Source organism: Accipiter gentilis, chromosome 7 (genome assembly GCF_929443795.1).
Source record: "Accipiter gentilis chromosome 7, bAccGen1.1, whole genome shotgun sequence".
Taxonomy (NCBI): domain Eukaryota; kingdom Metazoa; phylum Chordata; class Aves; order Accipitriformes; family Accipitridae; genus Astur; species Astur gentilis.
The window spans coordinates 23,065,161-23,092,349 of record NC_064886.1 but is presented as its reverse complement, the minus strand read 5'-3'; the positions used below and the strand labels follow the sequence as shown (position 1 = coordinate 23,092,349).

Genomic DNA, 27,189 nt, shown 5'->3' with positions numbered 1-27,189 from the left:
TGAATTCCTGAGGAGCAAGATCAAGGAGTGAATTATTGCCTTGATCCATGCCCTGGCTGCTAGGAGTTGTCATGGTGCTGGACTGGCTTCCACCGCTGCAGAATTTGGTCTGTAGAGTCTGCACACAGCTGGGCTTATTTCTTACTAATTTTGTTGTTATATGCTAGACATGAAGTCTTTGCTCTGAAGTCACTGCTCCATCTGCCTTGAATCAGGGTGTGCAAAAGCTTGACAAACACATCAGTGGCTTTTGTCTTTTCACAGCTCTGTTTGTTCCTTTTAATCCTCCTGGGAAGGCTGTTTTGTTGCTTTCTGCAGCAACACTTTGTGAGCCCAGTTTCCTTGCCTGCCCAGTTGCAACATGCCACACTTTGCACGTGTTTCTCCTCCCTCTAGTCCCCTCCAACTCCATCCTATGTCCTAAACTTGGTGCTGTATGTGGTGGCAAGACAGGATGGCTGTTGTCCTCCAGCTGGTCACCTCTTTCTTTGTTCCATTTAGTGTGGTGCATTTTGGTAAGCTGAAGGCACATTAGCTCCCAAGAAGCAGCAATAAAATTAGTCCTGGAATAGCAAGGAGCTCACTGGGTAGGCTGGACCTGCTGGGCTATGCCGTGGGTACTCATGTTAGCCATGTTGTGTTTCAGAGACACCAGGAAGCCTACAGTCTCACTCTCTGCGGTCGGTAAGTACGACGTGTATGTGTGACGTAGGCATTAAACAAGCCTATTGTTGTATGCCCCTGCTGTTATTCCTCCCTTCCTTCACACTCCGAGGCTGAACGTGGTGAAGTACAAAAGTGCCACCACTTGTGATTGTTCTGTGTAGGAGCAGCCTGAGAGGCTCTAGTTCACAACTCCTTTTAGAAGAGCAGAATTCAGAGAGGATGTGGAGCCCTTGGAGGTTCCCAGGCATGGAGGACAGTGGTGGTACTTGGACTGGCTGTTCTGAAATTGGTGGACAGTCACATGGCATTTGTGCCTTTTAGACATAGCTTCTTCCCTGCTTAACCACCCTGCTTCACTGCTTGTCCTGTGTTGCCTGTCTGTAATTTCTCCATGTCCTTTTATGTTTGATTGAATCAGCTGAGAAACTAAATTGCACCCCAGGCAGCGATGTTGAATGCTGCCAACTGCCAGCCTGCCCCCTTACTTACTGAGGGGCTGTGTACATTAAGCGGCTGTATCTGCTTCCCTGGGGCACCTTCAACATGCAGACAGCTGCAGTGGTGACATGAAGGTGCTCTCTTTGGGCTGCGCTTGTTCTGGAAAGGCACTTGTCATGGCTGTTGGCAGTGCGACTGTCCAGCCGCTTGTAATACCGCCTGCTGGCAGGTGCTGTGTGTCAGTCCTCAGCGGCTGTGTGTTGGAACTGGGCAAAGTACGGATGACGAGCAAAACATCATTTTCCTGAGTTACTGCCCCCAGTATTACAGCAATCCTTGTAACACATATCTCTTATGCTCTACTGCTTGGATCTCCTTAGGCTACACATCTGCAGTGGCTCCCCCTTCCCTCCCAGCCAGAAAACCTCTCTATCACAGCGACGCAAAAACCTTAGTGAATCAGAGAGAAGCAGCATTTGGTTCTGATGCCTGGGATGAGGTTTCATGGGTCAGCTGAGCCAACCCAGCAGCTAGCTCCCCAGAAAGCTTCCTTCCTCCCATGCCCAATTCTGTTTAGTGCTGATCCAAGCGTTTGTGTATCCTTCAGTGAATGAAACAACTCAATTAACTGGCAGCCTATTTGCAGCTTTTTTTCCCCCTGGACTAGTATTTTGCCAGGTTGTCAGGATGAATCTGCTCACCATGCAGCAGCAGGTGGGTAGTGAAGGTGGGGAATAGCAGCAAGCTGAGATCTGTTTAGCTTTCTCATGGATCTCACCTTTCTGATGAGCTTAAAATGTTTTGAAAATACTAACAGAGTAAGGATGAACAGAACATGTATTTCTCTTACAATATCTGAACAATCCACATCAACTGAAGCTATATTTTACTGCTTATCAGAAATAGCCAACCAACTTTTTATTTTAGGCACTTGACTGAGTCCCTTATGATACCATATAATCATATCTGGACCATCTTCCAGTTTCTTTACAATGCCATTGATGTCTTTGACTTCTGTGTTATATTTTGACAGTTGGGCCTTCTGGTCCACCCAGTGAGTCTACCTCCAGCTGGCCAGACACAAGGACCACCTGCACAGCAGCCTTCTCCTACACCTGTATTTTAATAATAGATCAATAACACTGGTTCCCTGTATAGCATCAGATAGTATAGAGGGTGTTGGGGAGACAAATGAATCAATCCTTAAGCACCTGGAAGTAACTTGAATGAAAAAAGAAGGGATTTGGAAGGGAGGTGATGAACCTGCAGTTCTTGTCTGGAGGAAGCTGCTCCGTCTGAGTTAATGGACATGAGTATTTTAATTGGGTACAGCCAATGGCTAGAAATTGCAATGAAGATCTCTGAGCATGTAACTGGAACGCTCTTGCTTTGAGGTCTTCAGGACCAAACGCTAGCTGAGGACTCAGGAGTTAGTCATTTTCATGCCATCCTTCATGCTGGCTTTTGGGATATCTTTCCTCTGAACTGCCTGTCCTGTGCTAAGAGCAGCAGCTCCAAGCCCAGGTTGAGGGTCTACTGTGCCATTTACTTTTTAGTTGCTTGTTTTGACCTGCTCTGTTTGTGCTACAGCTGGAGCTTCCCAGGTCAAATGGAACAAGAAAAATGCCAACTGTTTAGCAACAAGCCACGATGGGGATGTCCGAATATGGGACAAAAGGGTAAGCTGAGGGGTTTTTGAGCAGTCTGTGCATATCACCACCTACCTGATACAGACATCCCTCTGGTCACAGAAAAATACTGAGAAAAATGTACTACTTCATCCCAAATCTCTCTTGTGGGTTGATTTAAGCTAGAGAGATTTGGGAGCCCGTGAGCCTAAAGAGAGCTGAGCCCATTAACACTTTGCTTTTGATCTCATAGTACTTAACTGTTCTACTGAGTATAAAGTATGGTTCAGGGCTGAACTTGGTGACTGGAATTTGCCACACCTTCACAGGACCTTTTCTTCAACTACTTTTGCTGAGCTATTTGCCCTTCCCCAGCAGGAGGGTGTTCTACCTCTCTTGCCCTTGTTAAAGTGTCTTTTTTATGTCAAAGAACCAGACCAAATTTCGGGAGTCCTGTGCTGAAAAGGAAAATGTCTTTCCTTGCAGAAACCCAGCACTGCAGTAGAGTATTTGGCAGCTCATCTCTCTAAAATCCATGGTCTGGATTGGCATCCTGACAATGAGTATACGCTGGCCACTTCCAGCCAGGACAACTCTGTCAGAGTAAGTGTTGCTTCTGGGACTCCTGCTTGGGAGATGTCAGGATGGTGGAGCAGATCCCCTTCTAATACTGCTGAAGTCTTTGGGAGTGCTTGCCATTGGCAAGATCTGTATCCTTATTTTTTGATTTCTGGCAGGCTGTGTTTGTTGAGCTAGGAGTATGCTTACAGAACAGGCAGAGAAGTAATTGCAGGATAGGTGCACATATGTTTGCCACATATCTGTGGTGGTTTGGGCAGTACTGAAGCTGAAAACAACAACCTCTGCCTATTGCTTGCCAGAAAGGAGCTGGCCACATATGTCAGAAGAGCCGTCTCCCCAAGATGCAGTGTTGCCAATCTCAGGCCGATTACAGCAACCTGGGGAGAGACATACTCCAGCCCCTGGGGTTCCCAAACTCATGTCAAATCAGTTATCAATAAGAGACTGCCTGCAAGCATTGCTATGCCGGGCCTTTTACTTGTGGGGAAATAGTGTGCTTTGTATGTCAGCCAAATGGAGTTCATTCACATTTAGCTAAGCTCTGAGGCAAATGCAATTGATGTGTATTCTAGCAAAACAAAAGGTTAGATTCTTCATTACAAAATTAGCAGTAACAGCAGGGTGGGCCTGCCTCCAGTCTGAACTGGCACATTGGCTGGGAGCCTGCAGGGTACCTTGTAGCTCTGAAAGCCCAAGCAGGCTGCCTGTCTCCCTGCTCTAATTACTCAAACTATGTTCACTGTGAATATGACCCCAAGTCACTCGTTGTCTAAGGGATGCTGCCAGATGCTGGTAGCTTGATATTTGTCCTTTGGGGCCATCTCTGCTGCTAATGAATGGGATTACTAACGATGCTGTGGGCACCCTGGCATGTTTTTTGCTCTGTTATATCTGCAAGCTACATGGAAAACTGCGGCCTGAAAGCATAGCCAGCTGAGTCCTGCCTTTGCTTGTCTTTTTGGTTTTTTGAAGTTCTGGGATTACCGTCAGCCTCGGAAATACCTCAATATCCTTCCCTGCCAGGTTCCCGTCTGGAAGGCAAGATACACGGTGAGTGAGAAACTCCCACCAGCCCCGCTTGTGCTGTGAGAGCAAATGCAGAAAGGGACATTAAATAAAGAAAAGCTGCTGAAGGGCTTCTCACCAGTTCTACTGCTGGACATAATTAAGTTGATTTTAAAAATCCCTCTTGGTGCTTAAAAGGCCTAGAAAAGCAACATCCTTAATGGGGGACACTTAGGAGAAGGAACAACTAGCAGTGTGAGATCCTAGTCTTGGGCATCATCCTCCTGGGGGGTGAAAACCCAGGTGCAGGTGGTTGGCTCTGGGAGCAGGGGCCTTAGAAAGTGGCTGCTGCTCTTGCTGTTCTTTTTTTCCACTCGGATCCAGTATGGGTACCTGTTGCACAGAGCAGTGCAGCAGTCGTCTTCCCTCTCTGAGTGCCTCTTTTACTCCCAGTGTTTTCAAGTGTGCCACAGTGGGCTCTTACAGCATATCAAATCTAAGAACTGTTGCCTTTTATAGAGCAAGCACCCAGCCATGTGAAGCTAAGGCTCTTAACATTAGCCATATCCGTTCTCTTCCCTAGACATCTGAATGTGGCTTGAAGCCAGCGCTGGGCCTTGAATCTTTGATCCTCTTTTCCTGTCCCCATGGTGGAGCCTGTAGGACTGGGTTCTAGTGTTCCTCTGAGTGTCGTGACCCTGAGCAGCTGCTGGGGCTCAATCCCCAGGTAGCAGTTCTTGCAGCTCTAGGCAAATTGTAGTAAAGATCCCATGGGAAAAATCAAGGGTGAAATCCTTCTAGCCTCAGAGCTGAAAAGTGAGGAAGCAGCAGAAAGAAATAGTTAAGCGAGCTGCCTTGAATATCTCGAAGTGTACTACTTCTTTTCCCTTGTAAGATACTGGTTTTGCACAGCAATTGCCTTGGCCCTCCCCGCCCAGTTTTAGGCCTGGTTCTGTTTTGTGATGAGCTCCTTTAAAACCCACACATTCTTGGTAGGAAAAGTTAAAAATTAGAGCATGATAACAGTGGCATGGGAGCATAACTCCCCAAAGCTAACTGGAAGGGTGTTTCTCTCTCAAGCCTTTCAGCAATGGGCTGGTGACAGTGATGGTCCCTCAGCTCCGTCGCGAGAACAGTCTCCTTCTCTGGAATGTCTTTGACTTGAACACACCTGTCCACACTTTTGTGGGACATGATGACGTGGTGCTGGAGTTTCAGTGGAGGAAGCAGAAAGAAGGTGAGTTCAGGGCTGGATGTGCTCTCTCCCCTGCGCTGTGGCCATCAGCTAACCAGGGGTGTGGAGGCCTGGCTTGCGGCTGCACTGCTTATGCTATCACCATTTGACTCTTGCCTTTCCTTGGAGTCCTACCCACTTTCCTGCCTCCCCTCAAGCTGCAGCTGGTTTATAGTTGGCTTATGGCACTGCCCACAGAAGCATTGCCCTGTTGTTTCCATGCTAACAAAGCAAATCCACCTAATGCTGAGTGGGTCAATGGTGACTCTTAATTGCTTCCACTCTCCTGTGAGTCTATTTTTAAATGGATCTTTCAAAATAAATTGTACAAACTATTAGATGGGTGCATGAGTGCAGACACCCTCCCCCTGCTCAGAGCTGCAGGCTAACCAGTTAACCCCTCACATCACTGCCTGGATCAGCAGCTGCCAGCATATCACAGACCTAGCGAACCCACCTTATCTGTGCGCCGGCAAAGGCAGGGGAGGAAGAGTGTGGGATAGAGAGGCTGCTGTTAGAGTTCAGTCCTGACTGAATTTTCCAGTGTAGGCAGCTAAATATAGGAGATTCCATATTAGAGGTTGGATAACCACACAGACCACAGCTTTGTTTCCAGCATCTCAGCTGCCATTGACAGAAAATGCATGTCTGGCTTTGGTGTCACTTGTGGTATGGCTTTGTAGTGCCGTGTAAAAGTTCTGGTCCAACCCTCTGCCACCAGCTGCTGGGGCAATTTAGTTAAGTCGCCTTTTTCTCTATACCTTGTTTTTCCTCTTTCAGAAAGAGGAGAGCAATATAGAACTGTGTTAGGATCTGGAGGCACAGGAGACAGCTTGTGAATGAACATTCAACCAGGCTTGAACCACAGTTGTGTTGTCTTAGCTGAATTAATAGATATATATCCAAGGACAGAAGTTGTGCTTGTCTCAAGCAACATAAATCAATCATACAAGCATTCCAAGTCCGCTTCAATGCGGAGACAACCACGATAGCACGAATCTCCTTCCATAGAGTCTGCTGTGCTGTATTTAGACAGCCCCTGTGCCTCAGCAGAGAGTTGTAGGAAGCAGCTGTGCAGCAGCAAATTTTTAAGTGTGTAGCAGCTGTTTGACAAGAGAAACTTAAACTGTATCACAAGGCCTAAACAAGGGCATAAGTAAGTGTGTGTACCTTCATCTGTTGATAGATAGTATGGGGCTAGATATATTTCATTACAACCTGAACTTGTCTTGGTATCATCCAAGCCTTTCAGAAGGAAAAAGGGGGAGGGTAGAACCAGCTTCTCTTAGCTTAGAAATGTTTTAAAACATCTGCATCTTGAAACAGATATGATGAACTAAAAGATATTTTAACTTTACAGTTATCGTAAAAATAAATCTGTTTCTCAACTATATTATTTGTTCTATTTAAATAAATATTGTAGTAGATCTTGTTAATTCCTAGTTGGAAAACTTGCATCACATTTGTTATACTTACTTCGTGTTTTTCACCTCTAAATTGTACCCCATTTAGAGGTGTGGTAACAGTGGTGCAGGGAGGCATAAAGGCTGATGCACCTAGTTCAATTCAAAGCAGAAGAGGACTCACTCTGCCTTTCAGTTTAGTGCCTTATCCATTGAATCTCCCTGCTGGCTTGCTTGAATCTGTTTACACTAAACACAGGGCTGAGAGAGTCTCTGTCTTCAGTGGGGTCTGTAAGTTGTTTCTCTCCTTTTTAGGTTCTAAAGACTACCAGCTGGTTACGTGGTCCCGTGATCAGACTCTCCGGATGTGGCGGATTGACTCTCAGCTGCAGAGGGTACGTAAGCACTTTTGCTCTTGAACTGTAGACAGTTTTCTTACAGGCTGGATTCACCTCCCTTTCCTTGCACTCCCAGTCACTCCTCTGGTATCCTAGAGCTGCAGACACAGCTGCAGCCAGCTTCTGCTTCACTTTCCTCTTCAGCCCCAGCCCAGAAACATCCCCAGGGAGACCTGTGATGAGGCCTCTCTGTGTCTGTGCCTCAAAAGCTTCTGTGGAAGTGCAAGGTCACTTTGTTGTGTAACAGGAAGTGTAGAAGTCATTTGGGGAACGTGGATCAGTTACAGCTTGCATTGCCTCTGAGGATGCCACCTTCATGGCTGCAAGAGTGTATGACTCTTGGCCTTTTAGGTATCAGGTAAATGTAGGGATTGTGCCCTCCACTTCCTCCCCTTGTTTCCATTGCCTCTTAGCCTGGTGCAGGCAGTGTAAATCTTGTTCTGATGTCTGGCAGCAGTTACAAATTGCTGATGCAATTACTAGAACAGCTATGCTGGGTCAGACTGGAGGTTCCTATGGCCACGATGGCCCACATTGCCCTGTCTCATCTTTGGCTGTGTATGTCTTGGCAGGGGATAAGAATGAGGCAAGAATGGAGTGATGTTTCTCTCAAATGTTCTGCCAGCCTCCTGCAGTTTGTAGCTTAGAGGCTCATTGAGTCTGGCATCCTTGCATTTGACAGAGCTTGATGAGTTTCACTTCCCTAGACTTGTTCTGTCTTTTCTTGGACCTGTCTAAATTTTTGTCATCTTAAACATCCTATCAACAAGGAGTTTCATGGCTTTTCTGCATGTTGTGTGGAAAAACAGCTCCTTTCATTTGTTTATTTTGCAACCTGCTAGTTTCTTTACATTGAAGATGAAATGAGCAGCCATCTTGTCTGTGCTGATGTTTCTGTAGACCTCCCATCATATCCCTCCTCAGCTGCCTCCTTTTTCAAGTCAAAAGGTCTTGATTTACTTCCTCCTTTGTACAAGAACTTTGATTGTCCTTTTGCCTTTCACATCCCTTTTTCAGTTCTACTGTATACTTCCTGGGATGGGGATCTGCACTTTGTTCTTTCCAAAGAATTCTCAGTACTCAGTTTGTTTTTTAAATTGTCAGGCATAATTCCATGAAGATATCAGCTTAGCCTGGCCTCTATGTCTTGTTCCCTCAGTCAGCTTGAACTTGCCATTTTTTCCCCTATGTGCATTGCTTTATGTTTATTTGAACTGAAGTTCATCTTTCATTTTAATACAGTTAATCCTGTAAGTTCCTTCTGTGATTGCTTGCAGTCAGCCACTCTCGTTACTACCCTGAAAAACTTGGTGGCATCAGCAAACCTGGTCATGTCGCTATTCGCCTCCTATTCCAGGTTTTTAATGAATATGTTGAGAAGCATGTGTCCCAGCACAGATCCTGCAGGAATCCTGCAGGTCTGTAACAAACTTCCTCTATGAAAAATGACCCTTTACTGCTACCTAATATATTTGCAAATATTTTATTTCTTCTTGTCTTTAAATCAGTTGTTCATCCATGTCAAAGCCTTTACTCTTCCTCTGCTGGCTCCCACTCTTTTGTCCTTGTCTTTGTGTGGATCAAACTACACACATAATGGCATGTTGCTGGTGACCAATGCTGTAATTTGCTACATTGCATCTTTATCCTTTCTCCTTCCTATATTTCTTCTCTTCCGTCTTACCTGTTTTCTTGTGCTGAACTTAAAATACAAGTTTTCATGGTCTCTTTTTGGTGCAGGACCTAGAACACTAAGTCCCCTAGTATGTACCTGGGTCTCTAGATCGTACTGGAGTGTAAATATCAAAAGCAGAAAGTGTGCTACTATTATATCTGATCTAAAAAATTAAACCAGTTTTGACAAATTAATTCAAGAAATTAAAGTCATGTCAGCTTTAGTTTTGATTTAAGTAAAACCTCTGTTTCTTAGACTGGCCTTGTCAATTAAGTGGCTTTGTAAGTGAGCAGGAGATTTGGCCAGGCTGTCTGAGGTGACAGAGCTGAGTGTGCTGGAAAGTGGAAGATCACCTGTCTTTGTCACAGAAACAATGTGGAGGTCTTAGTCATGCCTGTTGCATGGACAGACCTACCTTGTAAATCCAGCTCCCTGGGCAAATTAGTTGTTCAGTGGTGGCTCTTTCCGCAGCTTGGTTTCTGTTGTGCAGCATGTGGGTATGTTTGTTCTTTTCAGCTGTGCGCTAACGATATCCTGGATGGAGTTGAGGACCTCATCGATGGGATTTCTCATCTGCCAGAGCCAGACAAGACCCTTCACCCCCAGGACTCGGAGCCCCAGCATAACTCTGGACATGGGGATGAGGAAGGTGAGACAAGTGATGGGTCATGGAATTTCAAACAACAGCTGTCTTTGTGTTGGGAAGAAGATGCATTTTGGCATAAGAAAGTAACATTGTAGACAAAGCACAAACTGGTGCTGTTTCAAAGGTTAATGGATTCCACATCCGAGAGGAGGAAGAACACTAGGGGTTCCTCAGGATGGTCCTCCCAAGTTTTTTCTCCTCTAACACAATGATTCTAGCTGTAAAATGAAGCTCTTCCTTGTCACTAATACTATTTAATTGCATTCTCTTTAGGTCATAGTTGTGCCTTGCTGCCAAAAATAAGGCAATCAGAACATAAGTTCTGGCTCTTAAGAAGGTAGATTAGTTTAAACTGAGAGATGAGCCCACAGAAGGGTAGAGTGTGTGGGTAAGGCACTCTAACACAAGTTGCTTGCATCACGCCTGGTACCCAGACATTTCTACTGGGATCACTGTGTGAACTGACCTAACATGGAGATGTTTATCGATGTCTTCTCCCATCCATCAGAAGTGATATGGAGAGAGCTTGTGAATTTTTGTTTAGGTATTGATGAGAGGTGGCTGAAGGCTGGCAGAACAGAGGGGGAGGGATGGTATTTCTGACTTCTGAGTACCAGATGGGTAGATGGGAAAGAGTCAGAAGCTTTAACAGAAAGCATTGATTTGGCTTTGTGGAAGAGAAGGCATACAGGGAAGGAATGCGAAGGAGGGTTTATGTGGTTAAGGCTCTGGCCAGGTTAAACATTCAGGGTGTTAATGTTTGAAGGGTGTAAATACCAGAATAGAAGAGATTGCAGCAGCTGAGATCCATGGTGATGACATGCATGTGAAAAAGCTATCTAGATTTCTATATCTAATACTGAGGAAGAAGAATTGGGTGCTCCCATGTCTTTGTGTCAGCTTGGGTTTAAATTCATGGTTCCTTTCTGTACTGCAGCAGGGTGCTACGATGGATCTCCACGTGAGGGGCTTACAGGAAAGCGATTTGATTCTCCTGTTGACTTGCCAACAAACTGGAGAGAAAAGGAGGAAGTGGTCCAGTATCTGTCCTTTTGAATAAAGGAGCCAGCTGTGAGGTCCCTTAGGGAAGGCATCTCTTCCTAACAGAAAGTTTCCTGCCCAGCAAATCCCAGTGAAGTTCCTCTCTGCCACCTGTCCTATGTGGCAGCAGAACAAGTTTCTAAAAGACGTCAGCACCTCTGTCTACATGAGGGGTTTATAATATGATAGAAAAAGCCCTGGCTATCTGTGTTCCCTATGAGCAGTACTGCGGGGGAAGCACAGCCTCTCCTGCTGCAGCTGGGAGCATTAAGTGTTCTCATTCTGGCTGCCTGACCTCTCTTTTTCCACAGGAGAGAGTTAACTCTTTCACTGTCCCTGATGAGGTCACATTCATATGTCCTATGCGGTTTCTGTGTGGGTCTGGCTTTGTGGTTCAGATTGGTAGGGTTTCCCTTGCCACCAAAGGGAATGAAAATGGCTTTTCTGTAGCAGGGTAGATTTTGCTGTAAATACCATGACTGCAGGATCAATGCACAAGCAAGTCCCTAGGTAGGAATTTCAGTTCTTTCTAGCCTAAAAGCTGTTGTGGACTGTCGATGTTTCACCCTGGAGGTGGCTGCATTTCAGCTGCAAAGTCTGTGTTACATTAGTAAAGCACTTTGGGGGGATCTTTGAAGAGAACAGCGCTCTGCAGGTAAATCAGAAAGCCCACCAGCTGTGTCTTCAGTGTACAGCTCTCCTCACTGCCTGCTGCCTATAAAGGATCTTTAGGAATCTAGACAAATATGTGGGCTTTGGGAGGTTAGAAACTAATTGGAAGGGAATGGGAGAAGAAGACAAAGCGAGGGTACTGCCCATATTGGGAACCTGAGAGATGGCTTTTCAGTAAGCTATGTGGTGTCTTGAGCTAGAAATAATTATCTTCCCTGAGAGCTACTGATCTTCCTTTAATCCCCTTTTCAGCTCCCTTTTGTGAAGTATATCTAGGCACTATAATAAAATCTCAAACAGGAATGAGTAGCTAAGCATCCTACCTATCCAAATTCAGCAACCCACTGGGCAGCAGTAAAACGAGATATATTTGTCCCAGCAGCAAAGTCAGTAACTTTTAGGCAAATGCCTGTAAAATAATAGCTTTTTTTGCATTTCTTGTCATTTATTTTTTTGCTAGGAATAGTCTGCAATTTGATATTGCAAGCTCAAGAATGACAGCTGAATAATTGGGACTTCCCTTGTGTCCTTAGAACAATCATCAAAGAATACATTTGTTCTTCTTAAGAAGTAGTGCCAGAGCGAAACACCCTTCTGAAGGAGCTGCCCCTGCCCTAATGGGGGTACATAGCAAGATACATGGCAAAAGCCAGGCATGACCACAGGCAGGGACCAGTTCTGAAACTCAGTCAAGTTTGCTATCTTAACCATAATTCCTTGTGTCCTGCAGCTCTTGCCTGGCTGTTTAAATGTATTCTGGCCTTCAGGGGATATTGTACTTGTGAAAACTGTTGGAACTGGATGGCTAGACTCAACATTAAGATGAGTTAAAGACCGTTAAAACACTAGAGTGCTTTGCGATGTTAAATGCAAATGGCTGCTACAAATGAATTAAGCCTCTACTAGGGCCAGAAATACCCTCTTCTCTCTCTTGAAGCCTTATTATGCTTTGGAAGGATTCCATGAAAGCCAAGAGCAGTGGGGTGTGAATCCCAAAGACCAGAGCTCCTCCTGGAGACTGCTTTGGCAGCAATTCGTTCCTGCTGATCTGAGAGGCTTCAGTTCAGCTCTTTGTGACTCTGGCAGTACTGTGTAGGGAGGAGAAGGGGTCTCAAATGAGCAGAGGCAGACCATTTAGGGCTATACAGAGTACAGGCAGCTTCTGTAAACTTCCTGGAAACCGATGTGCAGACAGGTTTATTTTTTTGAAAAGCAAGTCTCAGAAGCCTGCCTCTAAACAACAGCTGAGACCCTCCAGCTCACAGGTCTTTGCCAGGTAAAACTCAAACCTCCATGTGTCAGAAGAGCAGAGGAAAGCCTGCCGTCTTGGCTGCCTCCTGGCATTGCATGCCAAAAGTCTGTCTATTACAGCTTTTCTCAACCTGTTCTCCATCTTTCCTGTCAGCCTTAAAAGAAGATTTCCTGAATGACCCCCTGGTGGGAGAGAAAACAGACCAACTGGGACTGCCTCAAACACTGCAGCAGGAGTTTTCACTGATCAACGTGCAGATCCGAAATGTCAATGTGGAGGTAAAGAGTTTCCTTTTTCTGGCTTGTTAGGAGGGGATGTGGGCAGGCTGGCTCATCGGAGCCTTTAGAGGGGAACCTTCTTTGCTGCAGTGACTGCTCTCTGTAAACAAGGTTTATTTTGAGCCATAGAGATCCTCTTGGCCAGGGATAGTAGGAAAGAGGATAATCCTAGACACTGGGAGTGAGGGAGGTGTTTCAGCACAGTAAGTGCACTGGCTGGTCCTGAGAAGGCTGAATGGTGTTCTCTTCTCTGCCTAGATGGCAGAGTGGAAAGTGACTTGTTCCACTACATGCAGCTGATCTCATTTCAACTGTTTATGAACCCGATCTGCTGAGCCCTCCCTATGCTGCACTCACTCTCTCATTTTTGGCATCTCCCTTGCACGCCAAATACTCCTCTGTGCATGGAAGCTGGCTGGAGACACAGCACTGTGGTGGGATGGGAGGCTTGAGGCAGCTGCCTGTCTCCTTTCCCCACCCCTGTGGTTTCAGAGCTCACAACATGATCCTGATGTAGTTTTCTGAGACAGTGGTATGTGATCTTAGATGGTGCCCATTACTGCTGCACTGGGCCTGGAGCTCTCCACGGCCAAGTGAAGTGGGCTGGGGTGCAGTGGCTGTTGGGAGTAGAGCCTGATTCCTGGCTGGTTGTGGTCTCCAGATGCTGGGATGCTGGATGGGCAGTCTCCTGGTGCGAGCCGAGTCTGTCCCCATCTGCCTGGGGTTTTTTGCTGTCACTGTGTTTACTACCCTTGGAAACAGCATGACTTCATCTTATGGGTGTGCAGAGGAATCAGCCCCTCAGCATGAACTTAAGCCACTATAAGTTTGAAAGTCCTTGGAGATCTAACTACAGAGCAATTGCTTTTCCTCACAGATGGATGCGGTGAGTCGTAGTTGTACAGTGTCAGTGCACTGTGGCAACCACAGAGTCAGGATGCTGGTGATGTTCCCTGTCCAGTACCCCAATAATGCTGCACCGTCCTTCCAGTTCATCAACCCAACCTCGATCACTGCCTCCATGAAAGCAAAGCTGCTGAAGGTGTGTGTGGAGTATACACTGTCTTTATAAATATATAAATGCTGGACACTTGATGTCTAGATTACTAACACAATAAAACATCTGACCTTCCTGAAGGCACACCACAGGTTGCTTTGAACTGATATATTGTGGAGCTCCTAGGGTGAGATTTTTATTGGCCTTGCAGCCCAGTATTTGCCTTTCTCCACTGCTGCTTTTTAAACATGTGTTCTTCACTGCTACTCTATTCTGGTGTGATCTGTATTGCCTGAGGATCCCTAACATCCTTCTCCTCACGCAGTTGGCTCCAACACCATAATAGACAAAATGACCAGCTAAGCATCCAGCTGCAGAAAGATAATATTTTTGAGCTGGGATGTTGCCTCCTGCTCTCCTCCACAAACTTTTAAAAATGAGGGGACTTTTTATACAGGCCCTGCTAATTCCAGAGCAGGTGTTTGATCATCTGGTGTAAGAAGTTGTATTGCTGATGAAATCCCTTCCCCAGCAGCAAGTAGATGGATCAATTTGGGTTCCTTCCTGAAAAAACTGATCCAATTTGCCACAAACTGCTATGAAACATATGGGCTACAGTAGTATAGAAGCCCAAATCCTGGCTCAGAGTGTGCTGAATCTAGGTGAACCCTTGGTACTCTGATCAAAGCTCACAGTTGTTCCTCAAAGCAAACAGCACACCAGTGGGTCAGTGTGGCTCCAGTGGATGTTGGGTGTTGTCTTTGGCCTCTCTGGATCCTGGCATCTTAGCTGCTCTGCAGACCTAAAAGGATGTGGGGAAGGTGTGGATGTAACCATGATTCAAGCTGCATCTTGTATGAATTCCAGATATTGAAAGACACTTCTCTGCAGAAAGTGAAGCGGAACCAGAGCTGCCTGGAGCCCTGCCTGCGTCAGCTGGTCTCCTGGCTGGAGTCTGTTGTGGTATGGAGAACTGCGTGGGCTTTCTGCCCTAGTTTGTTGTCTTCTCCCACATCCCACACTTAAGACTCTGCAGTGAGAGTCCGGCCTCATTAGACATGTAAATAGACCCCTGTGACTGGCCATTACATTTGTGTAAGCACTTCTGGTTAATGTTGAAGAAAACTGAGCGGATGATTAGATGTGTTTGTTTCTGAAAATCAGGCCCTGAAGATTTGCTGCTTTGGGGAACTCTGCATGCTCACTGATACTGAGGTTAGCAGGAATGGCTGGGGGTTGGAGCTTCTTAGTGGTGCATGGTAGTTTCCCAGCTCAGAGAATATCTCATTGAGTGCCAGGGCATGGTTATCATCTGTGAGAGAAGATAAGAGGTCTTAGGGAGCTGATGGACTCATTCTTGTCTGAAAGGCAGTGGCAGATGTCTTTACATCCTCAGTTCTAGTCAAAGATCCTGCTAGTCCTATTCTAGGGTCTTTGTTTTCTTCCCTTGAAAAAAAAAAAAAAGCTGTGAAAGTCAGTTTTTTCTGAAGCCTTGTGCTGAGGTTTTGTAGGGATGATACTGCAGATAAATCCAAGTCACACTCTGCCCTTAGCTGAGAGATCTGTGATACCTACTCAGCATCCCTGTGTCAGGTATTAGGTCTGTGTGTGGGTGATGTGTGTCAGAGTGGGAGATTTTAGCATTCTGGAAAAGCTTGGAGAGTCTCCTCAGGTTTCCTTTCCAAGAGGTTTTGTTTATTCATCGCAAATAAAGGGCTTTTTTTTTTTTTTACATGGAAAGGCTTAATTCTGTTTGGTTTCAACAATAATGTTGTAAGAGTGGGAACTTTCTCCATTGTATGGAAATCTGATGACTCAAGCCATGCACTGCTGCCTTTAAAGAATTCCTTTAGACCTAAGCCATAGTACTCTTTATCCAAATAAATGCAGATTTCAGCCAAAATTCCTATGGATAGGCCTGAGATCCCCCAGTATTTTGCACCACCTGCCTTCCTCACTTCAAGACTCCCAGCCTGCATTTGATCCCATGCAGTTGTATGGCATTCCTATTTAAGGAGCCTTTGTCTCACTTGCATCATTGAGGTATCAGGTTTAGCTCAACTCCCTGTCTTGAGATTCATATCCAGAGTCTGAAGGTCAGATTTTCTGTATAGTTTCCCACTGTTTCACCCTAAGTTAAGCTCTGTATTTCAACATAGCTATGGTGGGAAAGAAGCCCTTTCCTCAAAGGTAAATGTGCTTGTAAGTGCCTTTGCAGCCAGAGCAATAACCGTGCTCTGTGCTTGATCTGCTCTGGCTCAAAGAGCAAGCACCTTCCGTGAGGCTGCTTGGCCCTGCAATGCCTAGTGCTCCAGCTGGGTTTCCTTCCTGTGTGACTTCTTGGGTAACTTCTGTTTCAGAACCAAGAGGACAGCACATCCAGCAATCCCTACGCTTTGTCAAACTCCGTAACACCCCCCTTGCCCACGTTCGCCCGGGTCTCCAATGCCTATGGCTCCTACCAGGACTCTAACATCCCATTTCCACGGACCTCTGGAGCCAGGTTCTGTGGTGCAGGTTAGCCCCATCGCTGATTATGTTACAACAGCTACCTGGGGAACGGTCCTTTCAATGTCTTGGGGAACAGTTGCCTCTGAACAAGACGAGGCTTTGGTCGCTGCCGTGCAAGGAGTAGGAAATGGTATTAAAATAGTGATGTTGTGATAAATTTACAGATAATGAGACTAGTTAGCAACTGTTTGCAGTTGGTGTTGCATGCGGGATTTTAGGATTTGGAAATCCAGGGCTAGTTAAAGAGATGGCTTGTGACATGCCAGAGGTATTGGCAGAGCTGTCTTTTACAGAAGACTGGAAATAGCTATTTTCCTTGCCTAGTTCTCTCCTACCGGCATCAAATTGCTGGACATATTCTGGTGCTCAGTCTTCACAAAATTCCTGTGATTTGGGGTTGAACTTACCCCTTGCTGAAACCATATTCTTGTCACTAACAACTCTTTTCCTATTTTTCACCCTTTCTGTTGTCCAAAATAGCTTTTACAAGGTCATTGGGAAACTTCTTCTAAGTGGGAGAGGGGGTACAATCACATCCAGGTTTCCAGGAGAGTGTACAGTGCAAAGACCATCCTTAAAAAACAGGTTATGCTCTGAGTAAGACCTGTTAAGTTTCACTGAGCTGTTTCAGATGCAAGCATGCCTCCTCCAGACCTGACTGCATCCCAATTTGAGCATGTTTTGAAAGCTACTTTTCATACAGGCCTCACCAAATTCCCAGCAAAAGTAAAACAAAGTAGTATTGCGTTGAATAGGCTCAGTGAAACCTGCTAAGTCCTGAAACTCTTGCAAGAGTGGGTGTCTGAAGACACTTGAGATGTTAACAAATGGGGTAAGGCTTGTGAGAGAGTGCTTTGAAACCCCCAGATGGCTGGGGTTATCCTTTTGAAGAGGAGAGTTGTACAAGCTGCAGTGGTTTCTCTGCATAGCCAAACATCACCTCACTTGCCTCTGGAGTATCAGTGCTTGACAAGTGCTGGTGAAGAGTTAAAACATGAGTATGTACTTGTTAATTTTGTTTTCCTTTCTTTTCTCTAACATCTGTAAGCCACTTGAGATGGTGCTTTTAAGACAATCATCTCAACAAAACATGCTCTTTAATGGGTTTGCAGGGAGTGGATTTGTGTTGAGAAAAGGTGGTTGTCTACTTGTAGTTTAAAAACTCTCAAGGTAGTGGATGGGCACTCAGCCCCTTGACTCTGATACCTTAAATGACCAGGTTTCCCTGTGTAATCCACCCCTGGGTAATCTGCTCCTCCTTGCATGATCTTTATGCCATGTCCTGTCTCTTCAGGGTACCTGGTGTATTTCACGAGACCCATGACTATGCACCGTGCAGTGTCCCCGACGGAGCCTACGCCCAGGTGAGTACCCTGAGTCACATTTGAGGTGTGCTGCTGTCATGGGCAGGAAAGCAGCAAGAGGATCAGATCCTGCACTGAAGCTACTGACCTCTAGTGTTAGCTGTGCCCTCGACACAGAGAGCACAGGTCCCTTCTATTACTGGCCCTTAGCAGAGACTATTTCAAAACACCCGAAACATTGCTAGCAGCTTGGGTTAGTGGTGATGTCAGTGTGAGCCTCCAGGGCATTCTGGAGGGTGAAAGCTCCTGAAAGTGTATTCTCTTGTTTCTAGGTCCCTGTCAGCTTTATCAGCGTACCATAGTGGCCTCATTACTCCAATGAAGATCCGCACAGAGACTCCAGGCAATCTGCGTTTGTACAGTGGGAGCCCGACACGCAGTGAGAAAGAACAGGTCTCCATTAGCTCCTTCTACTACAAAGAGAGGGTAAGTACGAGACCAAAAAACCTTTCCTAACACTTCAGCTTTTGTGATCTGTATTCCTTCCATATAGCTGTGAGCATTGCTAGTAAAAGAACCTTCATATTCCTCTTAAGAAGGCATCTTTTTCCAGGCAGCTCTGTAAAAATGTCAAATGGGTTTATCTCCTATTAGTAGCTTCTTTACTAATCCTCTCTAGCATTTGACCACTTATTTTGATATTTCTCTACACTGACCATCACAGCTTCCTTCAGTGCATTACACTGTGCATTACGTAGGGTTAAAATCTCACACTTAAGAAGTTGTAGTGTCCAGATAAGGACATGTAGGCAGCTCTGCTTTTCTCAGTACTCCCTGACTCCCTCACTGCCAAGAGTTGTGGCTCTCTGCAGCTTACTGGCAACCTCTCCTGGGTTATGGGGTATATTTGGTTATTTCTATTACAAGTTTCTTTCAGGGATACGTGCCCCTTTGGACTTTTTTTTTTAATAAAAATAATTTCTACAAGATTCTTCAAACATATTCCAGTCCACATACTTCTGGTTTAGGTGTAGGTTTTGCTGTCATTGCTGTTTACAAGCAAGTCTTTGGGGGAGAGTGGGATTATTTCCTTCTGAGACACAGAGAGTGAGGAAGATCTGTTGGTAATTGTAGGGTGACTGTAGGGTAGTTCTGAAGCAGCTTAGGGCATGATGTGCCTGGAACAGATGCTGTGGGAGTAATAGGCTGTGCAGCTTGCTCAGAAACAAACTCTCTGTGCTTCAGCAGGGGGTGAAGTGGCTTGCAAAAATACAGTAAGCTTCTACCAAGAGCCTGAGAATTTGGAGCGTACACGTAGTTTGCCCACTGTCCATGCTGAGGGCACTAATCTGCTGCAGCAATGGAGAGCTTCCAGGTACCCCAAAGAAAACCAAGAGCTGCCTGTGCTCTGCTGCAGCGGAGCTTGGGAACTCCTGTCCCAGGAGCAGAGGGAAAGTCAGACCCTTGAGCTCTCATCCTTCCTTGGCACTGAAAGAAGTCTTGATTTTCCAGTAGTTCTGGACATGACAGCCTCTGGGACTTTGTCCTGCTTACATGATATGAGTTAGTCATTACACCTACCAGCTGTGGGGAGAGTCTCTGTCCCCATTGAAGCTTTGCCTGCATACAGACCCCAAAAGACTCTCAGAGTCTCCATTCTGTTTTTTTTTTCCCCCACACAAACTTCTTTTTGATGAGAAGAGAAAATGGTGCTGCCTGGTACAAGAATTACAGCCTGTTCTAGTCTTTGCAGGAGAGTTTATTTAAAGAGCTACCTCTGTCCTCTGCAGTGTGCTTGTCTCTGACACGCAGCTCTCTAAGATGACAGACAAGGCTAAAAATAACATGTGGAAGCAGCTTGGTGCAATTTCATGTGACCTGTCTCCCCAGACCTTGTATTGATGGCAACAAGATTTTTGTCACGGGGAAAAAAAATTGAGAGAACAAAGCATGTGTCTAGCCATGTCTGCTGAAAGCCAGAGAAAATTCCTGTGCTCCCCTTCCTCCTGCCAAGCTAGCTCCTCACATGCTGGATTGGAAGAAGTTTAAGGGCCCTAGTAGGGAGCTAGCTCCAATGTTCTTGCAGATGAAATAATTGTTTTAAAAAAAAAAAAAGCATCCCCTTTCATCAAAGGTTTTCTGATTATTCAGGAGCTGATGTCATGGCCTCTGTTAGATCAATGCTACATATTTTCATGTCACTTCATTGTGAGGATTTCAAAAAGCCCAGACTCTGAGTTTAGTTGACTCCTTTCTCTGAAGCTTGGATTTTATATTTGCATTAAATAAAAATTAAAATTTTGTGTGTTAAACTCTGATATTATATAACTTCAGCCCCAAAACTGAATTTGTCAGCGATGACCAGGTATTTAAATCCCATGTAGCAACAACTGGCATCGCCACGGTTAGCAAACAAATGGAATTTCCCTATTGCTAGACAGGAAATATGTCATGTTCCCATAAAGGCAGGTGAGCTGCTGAACCCAGCAGAGATCTCCTTAGTAAACCAAAATGAAACTAAATCTGGCATGAGACTTTCTGTGCTCATTTAAATGTGTGCGTATATATATACACACACAGAGAGAGACACACACACATATATATATCTTTTTATTCACACATGCACACTTTTCCTTTCTTCCTTCCTCTTTTTCACTCCTCAAAAAAAAAAAACACCCACTAAAGAATAGAAGTCAGCAGAAAGAAGAAGCTGCATCTATACTGTGGCAATGCCATCAGTGTTTCAAACCTGGATGTCTCTTAAAGAAGGTGCCATGGCTGTGTTTTTCTCCCCCCTAGTTAGAGGGTCATGCCAGTGGGGACCTGGGAACAGCTCAGCCTTGCCTGAGGGACAGCTGTACACAGGGGTGGTGACAGCAGTGTCCTCAATGCTTCCCATTGGGGAATTTGGCAGGGCTTGGAAACTGCTGCTTCTCAGGACATCCCTCAGGCTTTGCCTGGTGCCCACCTGGTTGCAGAGCTCTCAAACTCACAGCACATGGGAGCATAGGCTGGCAGCACTGGCTGCCTACAGGAGAGCAGGACTTTGCTGGGGGGGGACTGAGCTTAGTTTTGTTTCTTCTTCACTGTACCTCATTTCCTTCAACTAACCCTTTTCTTCTCTTGTGAGGCCTGGTGGAGGAACCTGTAGCACAAGGCTACAGTCTTCTCTCTTTCTGTAGGGCTCTGCAGCCAGGCTAATCCCTCAGCTCCCTGACTGCAGGGTTCTCCCAGCAGTGAGATGCAAGGGAAGGTAGAGGCTGAAGGCATGGCTGATGATCCTAACTGCCTATCATCAGCTGGAAATAAATGTAAAATACATTGCACACAATACAAATAACCTTTTTTATTGTGTTGACTCTTACAGAACTATAACAGAAATTTTTTTTTTCAACTGAGTGCACAGTAATGTGCTTTGAGGGACTCCATTTATTTTTGCTATAACACTGCATTGAGCAGTTAATGAAATGTCTGCAAGTTCGTAATGGAAGCCTACTTTGGACCTATTCTGCATAGACAGTCAGTGAATTTGATTGCTCGCTCAACCTGAATGAGTTCCTCAACCTACAATGACAATTTCTACACGGCCCTGCCAAGTAGTTGGGTGTCTACATCCTTCTAATATCCTGACATGTGGCTTTTGTTTTTTAAAATGAAAGTGAACAGTTACAGCAGGTTCCAGTGAATGAAGTCCTGGAGGGTGCTGAATGTTAAAGGGATATCTGAGTAAGCAGGAGTGTTTATTTAGCTTCCTGCAGATTTCTGTGCCATGGTGCTGGACAGATGTGTTAAATGCAGTCTGCACTTAGCTGCCTTCCTCTTCAGCCAAGAGGAGTAAAGCTGGTTAGAGCAAGAGCCTGGCATGTGGGGCACCAGGGTGTTGTCCTCTGCTCTGCTGTCAATTCATGGTATGAACAAGGTCACATGAAGCAGTTCAGTGCTTCTTGCAGCAATATAACTCTGTGTGGAAGACTTTATTCAGATTTGTGGTTGCCAAAGTCTTCCACAGTGTCTGTGTGGAGCACAGACACAGCAGCCCTTGCTTTTCCAGGGCTGTAGGTGATGATGTGTAGTATAATTGTGTGTGGATGAAAGTGGGGATCATGGTTTGCAACTGTTTGTTGTGTAACAGAACCGTTGGGAACAGTATCTTTTACTCTGCTGGTTCAGGGCACTTTTCATTTCAGTTTATTTACCTTTGTCTTTAATTTTCTTGGTGTCTTTCTTCCCTTTTCCTGGGTATAACGTTTTCACATACAGATGTCTCCTCGCTCTGCCCGGCGACGTTGGTCCATACAAGCAATTAACGACTTCCCGGTACTGTGCGCTGTGCTAATACTGTCCTTGATATAACCCTGTCTTCTGCCCAAGGCCCAAGAATAAAATGCCACCTGCCTGCCTTTGAGTAACCTGCACAGAGGTGGGGGACTTGCACTCCACACAGGGCTTCAGTAAGAGTGAATGCACGTGTAAGTGGACAGGAGCAGACACTAGTTTGCAGGATACAAATACCGACCTACAACATGCCTATTTTACTTGGTCTAGCAGTCAGGAAAGGATGCCAAGGGGTAGTTTGAAGTGTAAGAAAAGATCAACCTCTAAGAAACAGAGTGTGCACTGCAGAGGAGCTGAATGATTATTATGCATCATCAACCAACTGATGAGACTAACATTAGAGCACCTTGTTTCTGAAAAAGGTGAAGCCTTGCTGAAGAGGGAGAATTACTTAAGAGCTGTAGAAGAAACAAACTGGTTGAGTTGCTGACAATGATCTGTCATCTCATTAAAATGAGCTGCCTATTCTCAGTGCAATGCACCATAAAGTCTTATTTCCTGGAGCAATAAATAGAATTTCTCCTTAATTTGTGATCTTCTCCCAGCCCTTGGAATTGCACCACCCTGCGTTTAGTTCGAGTGGTTGCACTTCCAGCCACCCTGCCAGGTACTCCCTCCTGCTGGCACCTGCCCTTTCGAGACTGCTTTGACAGTCATTTTCCATTAGTCAGGTCCACGTGTCCCTCAAGCTTGAACATCATTCATGTGCACATCTTGATGATATCAGCATTGCTCAAGCTGTGCTGTAAATTTGGGCAATTACTATCTCATCACTCATCTGCCAAGCATAGGCAAAGCGTAGAAAACTCCATTTCAATTTAACGATGATCTCTTCAGATCCGTTTTTCTTAATGTCTGTGTGAACAACTGTTTTTTCACAGCTGCTGTCCTTCATGCTATCTCTTCATAAGACAGCAAGGGAATAAAATAGAATCCTGTAACACCTAATTTAACTTGGTATAATAGGATCAAGCCTTCCTAATTACAACAGCTCTAAGGCTATACTAGCAAATAATAGGTGAAAGAAACCAGAAGTAATTTACTTGACTCCATCAAGGCTTTTTGCAAAGAGCTAATGAAGAAATGTGAGCAGTGGAGACAAGAAATGGAGTTCTGTCTTGGATCAGGAACAGACTGAAAGAAAGAAAACCAAGCAAGGAACTCGCCAGCTTGCGGTGTGGTAAATTGTGGTGCACAAAGGGCCACAGTTTTAATTCCCTTACCACTGGCTTGGAAGGAAGAACAAGTAGCGATGTGATAAAGTTATAATTTTGTGTAATGTATACTTAAAAATGATACATGGATTAGTCCAAGTCTTGAAGGATTGATTGTATTGGTGGAAGAGGCTAATCACGCTCTATAAAGCCGGCAATAGTGCCCAAGGTGAAGATGTGGGCATGCACGAGGCGAGGTGTGGATTATATGTGCAGACCTTCCTTCTGAAAGAATTGCTCAGCATTGCTCAAGGTGCTCAGGGAAGCAAGAGCTTAGAAAGTCTAGAAGAAATAACTCCTCCTTCTTTCTAGGTAATGACTAGCCTCCACTTCAGAAATCCCTGTGCTTCAGGGCAGGTGCCAGCTATTAATTGATGTAAGCTATAAAGAAATATTCCTGCTGTGGGGTACTTGATTCAAAAGTGCCTCAGATTGTTTTTTTTTAGCCCCTTTGTGGAAGGTGCATGGTTCTGTGGGAGATGCTGGAAATAGTAAATGTTGATTATTTTGAAGAGAAAATCCAGGCAGTGCTGCGTGACCTGCATGGGGGAGTTAATCTGTAGGCAGCTGTTCAGAATAAAGGAGCATAGCTTTCTCTAAGGAGCCAGCAATTTTTAAATTTTATTTAAAAAAAATAATACTAGAAGCAGCTTGAAACTGACTTTTAGCAGGTTTAACTCTTTATTTCATAAATGCCTTATTGCAGCTTAATCTTTGGCATCAAGTCTGTTCCCTTCTGTCCGCAACCTTTCTCTTTGCCCTACTAGTACCAGTTTATACCACAAACCCTGAAATTTTGCATACGCTTATGTGAAACAGGCACTTCACATTTCATGATGCTACTTACAGCACTGCCTGCCTCAGCAGGATCCAAAGACACACATACCCAACTGTTCAGCATCCTTTCCAAGCAGGCATGCAGCATTTTCTAACTACTTCTGCTGAGTATGCAGTGATGATGGTGGTTGCTACGAAGCAGTTGGTGGCTTATTCTTGGGCTATCTGTTTCTACATGTAACCCATTTACTGCCATCGTTATCACCTCAGATTGCAGCAAATTACAGCCTTGGGTATGGTAGTGCAGGTGCAGGCTGGCTTTCTTAGTCATTATTCAGTGCTGTTACCCGCTGTCACCTCCAACCCCATGATTGTCATAAATGCTCTGGTTTCTTTCCTTCTGGTGCTCTGAGGAGCTGATGAGTCTTAATCTACTATCACTGTAGCTATTTTCTTTCTTTTCTTCCTCTCCTTAAACTCTCAGGAGCAGCTGGGTAGATGCAGTTCTCCTTGGCAGGGATTCTAGGCTGCAGAAAGAGCTAGACGTGTTGGGGGCAGTGCAGAAGACCTATGTCTTTGACCTTCAGCTGTCAATAGTTAGCCTGGTGCATGCATGTTGATTTCTGCTCCGGCTCCAACTGTTATGTTCCCTGCTCCCCCTCCGTGACCTGTGCTCCAGTCCCTAGGAAGAGACATACTTTCTGTTCTACCCTAATGCCTGTGAGCCTCAGTGACACCTTTCGATAACACCATAGTGGGAGCTGCTTCTGGGAGAAGAGGTGAGGCAGAAGGGAGGGAGGAACGTTGTGGTGGGCCTTGGCCAGACAGACCCAGGCTACAGCTCTCCTTGTCTCTGGTAATCCCTGTTAAAAGTGTTCAAATACTGCCTGGTGGAGAGCTACTCCTGTAATTAACGCCAGCAATTACTTGGTTCAAAGTAGAGCTTCTGCTGTCAATGGTCATGAGCTTTACCTCATCCATGATGTTTCCCATGCTTCTGATTGTAGTTTTTTCTAACACTTTGTTGCTATAGCTGAGGCAAACCTGAATTGCAAAAACCAGACATCTTTAATGGTGACTGTACATGTGGTTTTATGATTTTCTTCTGTCACAGCTTGAGGGTCATGGAAGTGTAGTACTGGCAGGGCATATGGCCATCGACTGACTCTACTCCAGGAGCTGTGCCAGTGAAGTATTAGGGCTTCCCTCTTTGCCAGTGAATAGGCAGTGCTAAGAGGAAGAGAACAGGACAATTTTGTTGTGAGTCCAAGTTTTCAGGGGGTTCTGATACATTTAGTGTCTTCATTTGTCTGGTGATACGCTAACAGCAAGTAGTGGAAACCATTCATGGGATCTCTTTTCCATTCTCATCCTCATTTGTTGTCATTCTCCTCCAAAAAAAAAAGTGACTGAATTACCTGTGGAAAGTGATGTATTGTCCATGTTTCTAGTCTTTGAAATGCCTGTTGGGAGGCTTCTTCAGTCCGCTCTTGCAGAGTGCAGGAGCAGGTTGAATCTGTTGCTGATGATGGGTCAGAGAATCTGCGTCGGCTGCAAGTCCTGGGGACAGCTGGCTTACAGATGGTCAGGAGGTGGCAAGTTGCTCTCCAGATTACCTGCCGAGCTCTAGAAGCCCTTGGTGATAGACCTGCAGAATGTGGTTCTGCATCTGCAAGCCTGGGTTCAAATACGTGCTCAGACACAGCACAAATAACAGCTTTTGTTGTGAGATGCCTGGTAGCCCTTCCAGGACAGTGCCTGAGGTCTTGCCTGATGGCACGTTGTTGTGCTGGGGCTCCCAAGCTTTGCTCAAGTATTGGTTTTGGCAGCATCAGCAGCTCCTTGCTGCACGTAGGAGACAGCATTTGGCTGCCCTGACAAGGAGTGAGGTACAGGTGCTGCTTTTATTTGGGAACCTGGTTGTAATACAGCCCACATCCTTCAGCACAGGAAGGGTAGCTACATCTTTAGGTGTTATCAAAAGAAGTATAGTCTGCCCAATGGCAAGAGAGCCAGAGCTGATCCAGGTAGGGCCTCAATTAGGAACTGATGGACTGAAAAGAGTTTGGTCTCCCACCTGACCATGTTCTAGCCACCTTCCACTGCATAGCACTGCTCAGCTTTGGAGTGATTTAGCAGATAAATAGTGCAGGTGAATTCTGCTTGGATGAATTACAACTTGAGGGGACGTGGTAGAGAACAGAATCATGCCCTAGTCAGACAGCTTTTCCAGAGCACTGAATGCTGACAGACCTGTTTCCACCAGCATTTGGCACCTCTGAGTGTTGGGCAGCATGCACGCTCTGCTTCTCTTTACTCTGGGGAATGGTGGAAGACCAGGGGAACCATGGTGATGCTCTGTCACATAGGCATCCTTCGAAAAATCCACCTTCACTACCTTCAAGTCTGAAACACCTCCTTCACTTACTGTCAAGCCTGTGCTTGAGCCTCTGAGCCTTGGTCACCCAGTGTCCAAAGTGACTTCAGGAGCACATCCTTTTTGCTTCTTGTGGCATGTGCTAGCAGTATGCTCAGTGTGGCAAAACCTCCCTCAGCACATGGGCCTAAGCTTAGGCCAGGCAGGCAGTGAAGAAGGAATTAATTTCTTAAAGTCACTAGGTGGGTTTTTTAAGGGCATTTTGTGTCTGTGATAAGCCTGCCAGGTTCTCATAAGACTGCCTGATCATGGTCAAAGGCAGCTTTGCACCCAGCCATCCCAAAGCTGGCCCGATGTCCACAGTAGAAGTGACCCTGCTTGCAGGTCCAAGTCCTGCCCTTCCTGTAGCCCAGCCTGCTCTTTAGGAGCACCCATGTGTTGCCTGTTCTAGCTCTGCCTGCGCTGCGGAGCCATCAGCACAGGGCTGCTTTGCTGGTTTCTTCAAAGGTACTGTTCTGCTTCAGATGGGGGTATAGGAAGCCCCACCAGAAGTGTCTCAGGAGACTCTCCATAACACGGTATGACCAGGAGACGCTTCTGCATAGGAGCGTGGACTCTGTGTGTCTGTGAGGGAACACGCCACAGGGGAGCAGCATTGCAAAGCATCCTTTGCTGCACTTAGGAACCCTGCATAGCAGCCAGTGCTTCCCTCGGTAGAGCTCCGGTGCCTTCTGCCTGTCGTGCTGCTGCACATTC

The 27,189-nt window shown here is 45.6% G+C and overlaps 1 protein-coding gene across 7 annotated transcripts in view; it reads left to right on the top strand.

The window, feature by feature from the left end:
• Positions 1 to 27,189, top strand: part of WDR59 (WD repeat domain 59) — a 50,260-nt gene that overhangs the window by 12,074 nt on the left and 10,997 nt on the right. For 3 of the 7 annotated variants that reach the window (XM_049805335.1, XM_049805337.1, XM_049805338.1), the window contains exons 6-19: positions 647 to 684; positions 2,695 to 2,783; positions 3,219 to 3,335; positions 4,287 to 4,364; positions 5,400 to 5,556; positions 7,272 to 7,351; positions 9,546 to 9,678; positions 12,794 to 12,918; positions 13,796 to 13,960; positions 14,783 to 14,878; positions 16,276 to 16,432; positions 17,721 to 17,790; positions 18,063 to 18,216; positions 21,991 to 22,047. In XM_049805335.1, coding sequence (XP_049661292.1) covers positions 647 to 684; positions 2,695 to 2,783; positions 3,219 to 3,335; positions 4,287 to 4,364; positions 5,400 to 5,556; positions 7,272 to 7,351; positions 9,546 to 9,678; positions 12,794 to 12,918; positions 13,796 to 13,960; positions 14,783 to 14,878; positions 16,276 to 16,432; positions 17,721 to 17,790; positions 18,063 to 18,216; positions 21,991 to 22,047 — 1,516 coding nt within the window. Of the gene's footprint in view, positions 1 to 646; positions 685 to 2,694; positions 2,784 to 3,218; positions 3,336 to 4,286; positions 4,365 to 5,399; positions 5,557 to 7,271; positions 7,352 to 9,545; positions 9,679 to 12,793; positions 12,919 to 13,795; positions 13,961 to 14,782; positions 14,879 to 16,275; positions 16,433 to 17,720; positions 17,791 to 18,062; positions 18,217 to 21,990; positions 22,048 to 27,189 lie in introns of those variants that run through there. The other 4 variants (XR_007506685.1, XM_049805336.1, XM_049805339.1 and 1 more) reach the window with 2 other exon arrangements.